The sequence below is a fragment of the Gordionus sp. m RMFG-2023 genome, chromosome 4 (assembly GCF_954871325.1).
Source record: "Gordionus sp. m RMFG-2023 chromosome 4, tfGorSpeb1-WG-v2, whole genome shotgun sequence".
In the NCBI taxonomy this organism is placed as follows: domain Eukaryota; kingdom Metazoa; phylum Nematomorpha; class Gordioida; order Chordodea; family Parachordodidae; genus Gordionus; species Gordionus sp. m RMFG-2023.
In genome coordinates, this window is record NC_088778.1 from 4,578,534 (window position 1) to 4,592,428 (window position 13,895).

The 13,895-nt window shown below is 28.9% G+C and overlaps 1 protein-coding gene across 1 annotated transcript; it reads left to right on the forward strand.

Annotated features, from left to right (window-relative positions):
- Positions 1-9,085: 9,085 nt before the first annotated feature.
- Positions 9,086-10,474, forward strand: LOC135928253 (uncharacterized). Its single transcript, XM_065464658.1, has 2 exons — positions 9,086-9,594; positions 10,129-10,474. The coding sequence occupies exons 1-2, from the start codon at positions 9,086-9,088 to the stop codon at positions 10,472-10,474; spliced, it is 855 nt and encodes a 284-aa protein (XP_065320730.1).
- The last annotated feature ends 3,421 nt before the right edge of the window (positions 10,475-13,895 follow it).

Below are 13,895 nucleotides of genomic sequence, written 5' to 3' on the forward strand. Positions count from 1 at the left end.
AACAAGTAATGATAAATACTTATAAAAGATAATGAATAAAACTAGTATATTTTTTTAAAGATGCCATTTAGCATACTCCAAATATAAGCTATATTTAAAACAACACAGAAAAAAACCTGCAAATTCTAATAAATCATTTGATTTAATTTTTTTTTTCTTATTTGCAAATTTTAAACTCCCATTAAATATACTACTCTCCCTTCCCCGTTTAAGCGATTGGGCAAAAACTAATATTAAAATCCCTGGTTATTATAATTAATTCATCAATAAATATTTATTAATTATTGCAAATATTTATTCTTATATGTGTATGCTCTGTTCTTCACAAATAAATAATAAAACTGTATAAACTATTCTAATTTAATTGGTAATGTTAATTTAAAAGTATCTTGTATTTAAGATACTCTAATTTAGTAATAGATACAAGTATCTTTTATCTTGTATCTTTTTGATATTTTGAAAAAGATACTAGTATCTGTATCTAAGATTCATTTTTTAATAAAGAATCTCTATCTGTATCTAGATTCTTTTTCCGGAGGACCTGCCCAGCTCTGTCAATAATTATACTTTGGTGTTAGTCTCAAAAACATCCCTAACCAAAACAAAGCTTTCAAACGGTCCATATTCATTAAAATCAGTCTGATAACATGGATACAAAATTTTACCAATCGCCATCTGGCCACTCTTTTATAAGACAAATAATTGAAAGTTGATACCTGCAACTTTATTTCTTTCTTTTTCCAGGTAGAAATTTTTAGAATTTTTGTATAAAAAATTCTTTTAAAAGGAGTCGAGCTTAGGCTTGAATATCATAAATTTATTTAAAAGATTATATAGAATATAATTTTACACTAAAATGATAGGATCAACTTATATTTTTAATAAATTTACTATTAATTTATTTTGTCATAGAATAGGTTAATTCCTATAAAGTACTTCATTAGAACAAGATATTTAGAAAAATAATTTCAACATAATCTAAATATATTCTATTTATTTAATACTACTAGAAGCTATTTATTAGCTTATTATGATTTACCCTTATATCACTTGTTTTTAGTTATATTTAGCGGTAATAAGCGTTTTTACCTATGTTTTACATATAAATAAAAAAATACTTAATATTTACTATAGGAAACTTAATAATTTTAATAAATTTACTATAAATTTATTTTGTCATAAAAGAGATTAATTCCTACAGCGAACTTCTTTGAAATAAATACTTAGATATTTAAAAAAATATAATTTTTCAATAACCTAAATATATTTTCCTATTATTTAATATTACTAGAAAGTATTATTGGGCTATAATGATTTAACCCTTAATATCCTTTGAATGTGTTTAGTTATATTATAGCGTGATATTTATAAGTATGTTTCAAGTATATATATAAAATGATACTTTAATATTACAACTTTAATAAATTTACTATTAATTTATTTTGTCATAGAATAGGTTAATTCCTATAGATAACTTCTTTGAAATACTTAGAGATTTGATTGATAAAAGTTTCAATAAATTAAAGGTAGTATAATATTCATTTAAGAAAAGAAAAAGAGTAAAATAGTCTTGTGAAACGGCTCGCTTTGAGTCGATTTTTAAAAACAGCTAATTCAAAATTTTATCCCGAAAAATATTACGTAAGTCTGAAGATTCTGCTCATAGAAAGAACAAAGGTCTAGACATATATTATTCGAAATCTAAAGGCTTAGAAAATATTTCTTTGGCTAAAATATTGAGTTAGCCGTTTTAAAAAATCGGCTCAAAATGAGCCGTTTAACAACACTAGAGTAAAACTTAGGTAAATACAAATCAAATGTAATAACGTCTCTAAAAAAAATAACCTAATAAATTTACTTTTTGGCGATGTGTTCATAAATATGTTGTATTTAACTAAGGTTAATTATAAATGTCCAAACCAGCCTTATTATACGTATTATCTGAAATATGTGAAAAGTCAACAGCTGTGTTCATATTTTGGCATATCAATAATGTCGTTAAAATCGTGGTGCAATGCAATCATTTTCAGAAATCGGATGAGCTAATTTATCGATCCCGAATGATTTTCCCTTATAGCTTAAATATTATGGTGCATTTTTTTTCAACCAGAATATAATTTTGGAGACAAAGTCTGCGTATGATGGTGTCCAAGTAAATCAGCTTCAAATGGTTAAAAATTGGAGGTAATAAGAAAATCACAATAATCAATAGCTTATTTAAGGAATGCCTAAAGCGAAATTTTTCATAAATTTTTTTATTCAATATTTTGTAAATGGTATTTTATTTTAGGCTGTGTGTCCAAAATGTTTTGAAAAAATACTTAAAATTTAAAAAATTTTTGCAAATTAATAACAAAACATTTTGGAGACAAGTTAAATATTCAAAATGCTTGATATGATTCAATTATTAGTTATTTATTAAAAGATATGTAACTGTTTGATTGTTTGTATTTATTATTTTATATTAACTTTCAGCTATTAAACTCTGTATGACACTATTATTTGATATTGGTTATATTTAAATATTATTTATATACTTATAATAAATACATATGTTGTAAATAATTTCACCAACATTTAATAAACTGTTGGAAAACCAATAATAACTTTTATTTAGAAAGATAATTTATATGGAAAAATGATATAAATTATTATATTTGAGTTATATAATAAAATCGTGATGAAAATAATATAATATAAAAATTGGGAAAATTTAGATAAATGAAGCTAAATTATTAATAAATATAGGGCTATCATTTTCTTTGTTAGCATTAGTATCTTGATCTAGTTTTTATTCATTAATAAATATCAAGTAATAGTAATATAATCTACAAAACATACAATATTGGTAATGTCAGGCGCGTAACCAATGGGGGGGAAAGGGGGAAATTTCCCCCCCCCATTGTAAATTTGACTGTTTTCATAAATATCATTTTAAGCTAATAAAAATTTTACTCACCCCCCCCCCGCCCCCCCCCATAAATCAAAATTTTACAAATATTTGAATATCAATTTTCCAACATAAAACTTATTTTTTAATAAATAAATTTTTTTAAAATTTCCTTTCCTTGTGAGTACATTAACATTATTCAAAAAAAAATATAATAAATGGACAAATTTTTAGTCAAAGACAAAGATATTGAAAACAAACGGTATATAATTTAATTAATATATCTAATTTTATATTTTTCATTTTTCTTTAGAACAGAAGATATACAAAATTTAAATAGGTCTGAGCATGAAAAAAATGTACAAATAGAAATTGAAGGAAATAATGATAAAGGTAGGTAGCAAGCACTAGCATATATTTTATAAAAATTAAGTTAGGCAGTTGGTGAATATTATAAGAATATTAAATTTGATAGATATTAATAGTGTGGAATTTTTATTTGATCATAACAATTGCTTATTAAATAATATGTTCATTTCAGTAAGAATAGTAATGTCATCAACATTTTCTTTTAACCATATACATTGTTATACAATAGTAGACCCTTAATTTTTTAAATGAAGTTAATAGCTAATTTTATATATTGAGCAATTATTATAAAAATATAATATAAAATAAAGAGTATAGTAATAAGAAAATATCCGCAAGATGGTGCATTTTTAAAAATGCAATTTGTATTTTTTACATAACAAAAATTATCTGTTAGAGTTAAAAATGATATCTAAAAAAATATTACATATACTTTCATTCTAAAAAAGGTATAATACCTTTTATTATATTACATATTATTATACTCATTTTATTAAATTATATTTAAGAAAACAGAAAAAATAAAATTTACATAAATAAAAATCAAATGTTTAGCAACGTCTCTAAAAAAAATTACCTAATAAAATTGCTAACATTTTAAATTATTTATTATTTATAGCAAACACTTTTGGTGATATTTTCATAAATATGTCGTATTTAACTATGTTAATTTTATATGTCTAACCATGCCTTGTTACAGTTAACTGAAATCGGTGCATATCAACAGCTGTGTACATATTTTGCATATTCTTCTTATCTTATCTAGAAGATTGTCACAGATCTGCCCAAAGTGAGCGAACGTAAATCATATGAAGGCCCAACCTAAATATAATTATGCCGATTTTTTTCCTCAAGGATGACAGTTAAATTCGTGGTGCAATATAATCATTTCAGAATCCGATAAGTGAATTTACTAATCCCGAAATTATCTTCCGTAACAGCTTAAATATTTTAGTGCATAATTTTTCAACTAGAATATAATGTTGGAGATAATGTCTGCATACGGTTATTCGGGTGTCCAAGTAAATCAGCTTCAAGTGGCTAAAAATTGGAGGTAACCAGAAAATCAAAATAATCGGTAACGTATTTAAGAAACGTTCCTCCTGGCAATTTTTCTCAAACTTTTTGTTTTTCAATATTTTATGAATGGGATTTTATTTTAAGAAAAATAAAACTTTCAAATATTTTTACCATAATTACGCTTATATGGTACAATGTCTTTCTTTACATGATAATCGTGTGGTAAAACCGGTTATTATTAAATTTGTTGACAAAATTCCGGCAAAAGATATTTGAACCTTTCTGAGCACGAATATCGCCATGGGTACAAACTAGTATTGATAAGCAAGTCGATTAAGTCAGGGCTTCGAAATAACTCAATATTTTGGCCAAGAAAATATCATTCCAGCATGAAGATTTTGTTCATAGGTGGCAGGAAGATTTGGAGATCTATCAAAGAAATCTAGAAGCTCAGGTAATATTATTTTGGCTAATTACAACACTAATTCAAACTATACACTGTCACAATTGAAAAATTTGGCATTGGGAATCAAAACCTAAATATAAAAAGAAATATATACTAAAATTAGAGTTGAATCTTTTATTAAATAATAATAAATATAATTAAATACAAAGTGAAAAACATAATCAAAGTAAAAGAAAAATAAACTAATATAAGAAAAGAAAAAGTAAATTTTAGTTAAAAAAATATATCCTTTTCGCATCATAATTTCTCCATTATATATTCTTTTTCTTTAATCAACATTTACATAGTCTTCCTAGCGAAGTAGTTAAAGTATGAAAAAATCTACAAATATCACGCGTTTTTTTCTCATTTACATAGACGGGGATATTTTAATAAAACATTATTTTGTTTACGATTTGCATAATGCATCTTTTTGTAAAGCAAAACTGCAACACCTATGTCTATATAATGAGTAATTTCGTTGTTAAAAAAATTTATAAATTTGTTTTATTAAAAAGGTAGGTGTAGGTGATTTTTTTTAAAAATCTACTTTACTTAGTAAGAATTTATTATTTCTCACTCTGCATTAACTGTTAGCTTGAATCCGGGTTGTATTTTTGTATTCTTCGACGCGAATTAGCGGCAGCTGTGAATGAGGTTTTAGAGCACATTAGCTGAAAAAACTCTGTAGCACTACCGTTTTTTTTAAATAAAAATAATAAAGCGATTTTTATATTTTTAAAATCAAATATTTTTTTTTACTAATACGTTATAAAAAAATATTGATATTGATTTATGTTGGTTTAAACTTATAGAAAATCTATCATAAAAAAAACCTTTAAAGCTAAGGGGTTGAAAAATATTTTTACTTGATAAATTCTTGATATTAGCTTTAGCAGGTCCTAAGTCCACTTTTAATAGAAATTGAGTTACTTAGGAATTTCCTTCCACTCCTTTACTTTAAGAAACCGCCTTAAAAATAATTTTAAAATTTCCTTTTGACCTAATGTTTAAATTTATTACAGATAGAGTATTTATTTAACCAATCATAAACCATTATTTTTATAATACAAAATATTTGATTTTTTTTTAAAAAGTTTAAAATAATTATTTGTTATTTATCAAAGACCTGCAAGCCCGGCCTGACCGGGTACCCTGGGCGGGCTGGATTTCAAATTTTTAAAATATACCCGGGTAGGGCCTGGCCTGAAATTTTTTTTTAAATACCCGGGCCGGGCCGGGCCGGGCCTAAGATTATTAAACCTGGGCCGGGCCGTTAAATTTTTTTTAAAAATTTATACATCATGAATTATTATATTCGTCAATTAGATATGGTTATAATGATTATATATAGTTATGATTAATATAATATTGGGTGAAAGTTAACACTATCTGACACTCATAGTATCTATTGTATAATATAATTTTTCCTCCTGCCATGGAATAAATACGCAAAGGATGCGTGCAACCTTTTTTTTCTCCGCCAATAAAAATCTTATACAAAATCAAAATATTTAGGTAAAATAATTATTTTTAAATAAAATTTTATAAAAATTGAAATATTATTATATATGCACAAATTATCCAAATTCAGCCAGGAAACAATGTTTAAAAGAAATTCATCAAAATATTATTTTTAAATAAAATTTTATGGTCTAAAAAATTGAATCACTATTATATATATGCACAAATTGTCCAAATTCAGCCAGGATTTAAACAAGGTTTCAAAGAAATCAATCAAATTATAGGTAAAATAAAATTTTATATTTTTTATTATTAATTAATCATAGAAACAACATTAAATATCACATCAATGACGAATACTAGTGATTTAATTATCTAAAAAAGTGAGGCCTAATGATGTTATCCTGGTTCCTAGGTATTTAAAATATGACACTAATTCTATGGTATTACCCTCAAAGTTAAAGGGGTTTAAGTTACTCACATCGGTATTTGAGGTGATCAGCTTGGTTTTTGTGTAGTTAACTCTTAAACCATATCCATCACAGTTATTGACAAATAATGATAAAATATTTCTTAATTTGTATTCTGAGTTGGCTAGAATACATACGTCGTCGGCATAACATAAAAAGTTTAGAGAGTTATGCATATCATTAAGGTGCTGTTGATCACTGTAATATGTGTTGAGTGCATATTCCTGTTTAAGGGATTTATTTAGGATATCATTCATTATTACATTAAAAATAATCGGTGAAAGGATGCATCCTTGTTTGAGGCCCCTATTTGCTTTAAAAGGTTGTGATTTCATATTTAGATGTTGAGGAACTACGCTATGATTGTCGTAAATTATCTTAATTAGCGCTATCAGATGCTTATCTATTCCAATGTTTTCCAGCAAGCGCCATATCTTATTCTGAATTATGGAGTCAAAGGCTTGACTTAAATCAATCATTAGGGCAAAGATGGGGGATTTATGCATTCTGGCCTTATAGTCAACTCCGTAGTATTTCTGCCCTTCCTGTATGATGTGATAGCGTTAGAAAGGAACCTGTTAATGATTGGTTTAATCCTGACCGATATGATGTATGTGAACATTTTTAGTGTGACTGGAATCAGTGCAATACCTCTGTAATCCTTAAGGCAGTTTGGGGACTTATTTTTAGGGAAGTTTAGTATAATTGATGTCATCCATTTGTCAGGAAACTTACCCGTATTCCAAATCTCCCTAAAGAGGGGAAGTAGTAAGCTGGCACTTAGGTCTACCTCTATCTCCTAGAGTTCTGCAAAGATCCCATCAGCTCCAGCAGCTTTATGCATTTTTAGACGTTTGATGGCACCGACTATATCGGACTTGTGTAGATTCTGACTGGGTGATTGGAAGGGATAGTCACATCTAGGTCTAGGCCATCTCGTTCTGTAGAGGTTCATATAGTGGTCTATCCATAAGTCTAATTGTTCCTTAGGGTCAGTTATAATCTTGTTATTATTTAATTGTAGTCATGATAAAAGATTGGTTTTAAAGGTGGTGAGTAGTTTAAGACATTTGAAGGCCTTATAAATATTATTATTAACAAAATTGAATTGGATAGAATTCAATAATTTAGCAATAAACAGTCTTTTGTCAGCCCTTATGCGGTGAGTAATGTACCTCCTATGATGTCTTGCGAATTGGTGGTGGGATATATTTGTTGTAAGATTCTTAATTATTTGTATTGTTGAAGGGGTGAGCCACTCTCTGCGCTTGATGCGTGGTCTTAAGCATGATGTTATACTACCTAATAAATTCAGCTTAATGTCCTTCCAGGTCAGATTTGGGTTTATCATGCCATTTACTGTATTTCTCCATGATGTTAATTTAGAGACGAACTCTTCTTTCACCTCTAAGTCATAGTTGTGCCAAGTCTTTTCTAGCTATGTATTTTACAGTGGTGAGACTGTTCTGTCTAGTGTGGTTTGGGAAGATACTGTTGTTAATTAAGAGGGGTTTCAGGTTTGGTGCCTAAACTTCTATCTTGGCTATAACTCCATCCAAACTTCTTAATAGGGATAAAACTTTTAAATTTCCAGTTGTATATATTAGATAGTCTCTCACCCTTTCTTGAATTTATGTTTTTAAGATAGGCATTTTTTAAATTTAAAGGGAATAAAAAATTTTTTTAGAAATAAAATAATTGAAATAAATTATAGAAATAAAATAATTAATCTTGCTTCATTAACCTTGAAAACTAACATAGTCCCAACCCCGTACCACTTGTTAGTTGATAGATGGTTCTTTTGATATATTTTGTATTCTAATAAAAATTAAGTTTATGAATATATTTATTCAAAATATGTCCTGTTAAGAATTTTTTCCTTTTCCCGTCATACTATTTAAATATAACATATAACGAATAAATCAATATTCCACTCTAATGCTTATATTTTATAAATACCTTATAATATAAGATAATAACCTGATTAGTTGGCCCTGCCCTCCCCTTTTATAATATTTGATACCAAGGATATCATCCAAAATATATTTTTTGAGTAGCACAAAAAATGAAAATAGATAGATAGTTAGGTCTCTTTATCTCCAATAAGGAATTACTCTAAATATATCTTGTAGGTAGCACACAAATAAGTAATGGCACTTTGTAAACGATATTTACATCAGAATGACATAATTAAAATGAATATATATACATATATTACTTTTTGCCTTTTTTCCCTTATCTCCCTTACAGAATCGGCACGGTAATCATAATTAAATTTTAATAAAATTTTTCAATGAAGGACCACAATATTAAAATGATCTCTTAAATATAAGATCCCTGAATGATAAACAAACTATACTTAGGCAAGTCATGAAAGACCAACATTAAGATATCTTCTTTTTACAGCAGACCCACCTTAAAGTAACTATGGTAAGGAACCTCTTAGATTACACCTTATATTGCAGTTTAAATGCTGAACACGTATGGGCTGGGGTGGCGATTATGATACATAATAAATTAAAAAGATTCGTATGCTTCAACCCAATCTCCAGCCAAATATGCTGCCTTACCCTAAACTTAGGATACAAAAAAGTTCATTTGTTTAATATATACGCGCCTCACAATGATAGTGTTTTCTATATGGAATTGGAGAATGTCTTAAAGGAACTACCGCATCAGGATGGCATCATTCTAGCAGGCGATTTCAATGCTTCGGTATGTAAATATAAGAACTCTTCCTGCCTTGGAAACGCCACATTAATACAAAATACGAACCCCAACGGTAAAAGGTTAATAGAAATCTGTGAGCTTTTCAACATGAAAATTGGAAATACTTTCTTCAATCATCCAACTCATCACATCATGACTTACAAGAGTCCTTCCTTTGGAACTACCTCGCAGATAGATTTCTTTGTAATTTCCACTAAGATCTTCAAGTGGGTGAGAGACATCAGAGTAATCAGTAAATTAAACCTTACACTTTTTACGGACCATTATCCACTGGGTTGTGAACTCAAAATTAACAACAGTATCTTCCCAAACCACACTAGACAGAACAGTCTCACCACTGTATAATACATAGCTAGAAAAGATTTGGCTCAACTATGACTTAGAGGTGAAAGAAGAGTTCGTATCTAAATTAACATCAGAGAGTGGCTCACCCCTTCAACAATACAAATAATTAAGAATATTACAACAAATATATCCCACCACCAATTCGCAAGACATCATAGTAGGTACATTACTCACCGCATAAGGGCTGACAAAAGACTGTTTATTGCTAACTTATCGAATTCTATCCAATTCAATTTTGATAATAATAATATTTATAAGGCCTTCAAATCTCTTAAACTACTCACCACTTTTAAAACCAATCCATTACCAAGACTACAATTAAATAACAACAAGATTATAACTGACCCTAAGGAACAATTAGACTTATGAATAGACCATTACATCAACCTCTACAGAACGAGATGGCCTAGACCTAGATGTGACTACCCCTTCCAATCACCCAGTCAGAATCTACACAAGTCCGATATAGTCGGTGCCATCAAACGTCTAAAAATGCATAAAGCTGCTGGAGCTGATGGGATCTTTGCAGAACTCTGGGAGATAGAGGTAGACCTAAGTGCCAGCTTACTACTTCCCTTCTTTAGGGAGATTTGGAATACGGGTAAGTTTCCTGACGAATGGATGACATCAATTATACTAAACTTCCCTAAAAATAAGTCCGCAAACTGCCTTAAGGATTACAGAGGTATTGCACTCAGTCACACTAAAAATGTTCACATACATTATATCGGTCAGGATTAAACCAATCATTAACAGGTTCCTTTCTAACGCTATCACATCATACAGGAAGGGCAGAAATACTACGGAGTTGACTATGGCACTTAAGGTCATTCTGGAAAAGGCCAGAATGCATAAATCCCCCATCTTTGCCCTAATGATTGATTTAAGTCAAGCCTTTGACTCCATAATTCAGAATAAGATATGGCCCTTGCTGGAAAACATTGGAATAGATAAGCATCTGATAGCGCTAATTAAGATAATTTACGACAATCATAGCGTAGTTCCTCAACATCTAAATATGAAATCACAACCTTTTAAAGCAAATAGGGGCCTCAAACAAGGATGCATCCTTTCACCGATTATTTTTAATGTAATAATCAATGATATCCTAAATAAATCCCTTAAACAGGAATATGCACTCAACACATATTACAGTGATCAACAGCACCTTAATGATATGCATAACTCTCTAAACTTTCTATGTTATGCCGACGACGTATGTATTCTAGCCAACTCAGAATACAAATTAAGATATATTTTATTATTATTTGTCAATAACTGTGATGGATATGGTTTAAGAGTTAACTACACAAAAACCAAGCTGATCACCTCAAATACCGATGCGAGTAACTTAAACCCCTTTAACTTTGGGGGGAATACGATAGAATTAGTGTCAGATTTTGAATGCCTAGGAACCAGGATAACATCATTAGGCCTCACTTAGATACGAAAGCGAGAACGAATAATGCTAGACTCCGCTATCATCAACTGTCGAAATTATGGTCATCCAACCAAATATCAACTAGTTTAAAAATAAGACTCTTCAAGTCCCTAATTGTACCCATTTTTAACTACGGCCTGGAGACTTGGCAGGCCTCAAAAAGTAACATAAACACAATTCAGACATTTATAAACAAATGCCTTAGAAGAATCACCAAAACGTATTACCCATACAACACATCAAATACAACGATCTGGAATAGATGCGACATCCTACCAATCAATCCTCTCATACCCTTGAGGAGACTAGATATACTAGGCCATAGCTTAAGACACTCGCAGGAAAATATGATATTCTCGTTCTTGAAATAGTGCCCTGACGGTAGGAAGAAAACTCCTAAATACTATTGATTGGCGAAATGTTTGAAAGATATGGACCTGATTAACCTCTCGTTTGCAGATTTCATGGCACAGCAAAATAAAGAAACACCTAAAAGAACATTTATAATACATGTTAAAATATGGCCTAAATTAACATTGAAACCGTTCTTCTCCTTTACTTTCTTGCAATAAATAGAATAAAGTATGTTTGATAATGATAATAACCTGAACAACAACAACATAACTTAACTTCCTTTATTAACCCACGACCTTTCTTTTCTGGACACATGATATCGGCGACGATAACGATAACAATTACGAGACTATTAGTTGTATAATGGACAATGAGAAGGTACACTGGTTACAGTGGCGTAGCTAGGAATTTTCCTTAGAGGGGGTCCATACATATAAAAGCTGGGGGGCTTCGCCCTCCAGACCCCCTTTAACGGGCCTTCGGCCCTTTTGCCAGGCCTTCGGCCATGTTTATCTTACAAATCATAACCATATCTTCGAGAATATATAATAAATATATTTTTTACTGCAGTTATTATAATTTAGTAGATTATTCTCAATGACTTTATAATAATACTATCCAGAATAATTTCAATAGTAATATAATATCCTTCCACAAACATCAAAACCAGAAAAATATAATTCATATAAAATCACTTTTAAGTCTTTTGAACGTATAATCTCAAAAAAAAATTTGCTCTGGGAGGGGTCCAAACCCGAAAACCACCCCCGTAGCTACGCCACTGACTGGTTATAATAATAACGCAATAACTCGGACGAACCCAAATATCATTGGCACAACACATACAAGATCTACAGGACATACGATATTTGGCACACCGAACAACAAACAAGGAAGAGACTCTTCGTGCAAACTTAACATAAACTCTCAATACTTACCAAGATATAAGGGTTATTATTTTTTGTTGCCTCACTAAATACCACTTAAGGATGCAGGTACATTATTATATGACATTATTTATTTTTTTCCTTAACACTATTCTGCCGGTAACGGAACTAATACATCACCATTTACTTCTTCCTTCTTCACTTTGCTAACTGGCTACATAGTGGTACCGTCCACTATAATAAAACGGGTAAACATCATGTATGGGGTCTATATACTAGTGAAGATACATGATGCACACTTCAACTCCTGGTGGTGATGAAATTGCACGTTCTGGCGTGGTAATGAATGAATGAATTGATAAAATTAGAATGCATATATCAATGACATATAATATACCTAGACTGACGATTCATTCATTAAAATGCATTTTTAAGCGTCGTTAAAAGCAAATCAGCTGGACCCGCCATTTTGGTAACAGAAATCATTATTAAAATTTTAAACGAGAGCTTAATTTATTACTATATCTGAAATTTTTCCTATGATACTTGACAAAGAATTTAAATCCACATCCATCTGCATTAATGTACCATCAAGGATCCTATCCCACAAATATTCCAAGGCTATTCTTCCAAGAAGATATATATTTAGCAGACCAAATTCAAATAATTTAAAATTATATGACTAAATTATTAAAATTTATATTTTAAACATTTTTTTATACATAGAATATAAAGTATCTAATAAAGTTCCCTTACTTATCATTTGTTTTTCTTAAGACACAATATAATTGTTTTTAGTTTCTATTCTATTATTAAAATATCTAATAAGGTAGATATATTTAAATCATTGCTTAAATTTATGTTTATCTTAATATGAGACTTTACTTGCCCTTTTAATATTTCGGATCATACAAGGTGATAAACTGAATCATCAGGATTTTTATTATAAATATTCATATTGTTTGGCTTAAACATCTAAACATAAGTTAATTTTTAAAGAATTCTAGCTAAAAATTTACATTATGATATTAATAAAAAGATAAAATATAACTTATAAATCCAGAATATTAGGCATCCTCTCCAATATTTTTCTTAAATAATAAATGTAAAGTTCTCTCAATTTTAAAGTTGTTGATCCTGAATCTTAAAAATAGAGGTATTTCTTTTTTTTTAAATATAAAGTAAATGTTTAATCTTCAGATTCTCAATAATATATATATTATAAAAAATATGTTATATTATTAAAGAAATACAATATGAATTTAATATTTTAATCAGTTGTGCTAATTGGATCATATTGATTTAATAGATATATCTTAGGATAAATTATGTATTGCAAATAAAAAATTATTTTTCCTTATATTATATTATCCAGTTTATTTTATCAATAAAAAAAATATAGATTAAATAAATTAAAACATTTCTAAAGACTTCAGATAAATTTAGCTTAATCTTACCTTTTTATTTTTTGAAGAATTTC

Excerpts from the sequence above, each read along its gene's own strand:
- LOC135928253 (XM_065464658.1), top strand. The coding sequence starts at position 9,086 with ATGGTAAGGAACCTCTTAGATTACACCTTATATTGCAGTTTAAATGCT. Across the intron at positions 9,595-10,128 it reads ATTTCCACTAAGATCTTCAA|AACGAGATGGCCTAGACCTA; the intron begins GTGGGTGAGAGA and ends CAACCTCTACAG.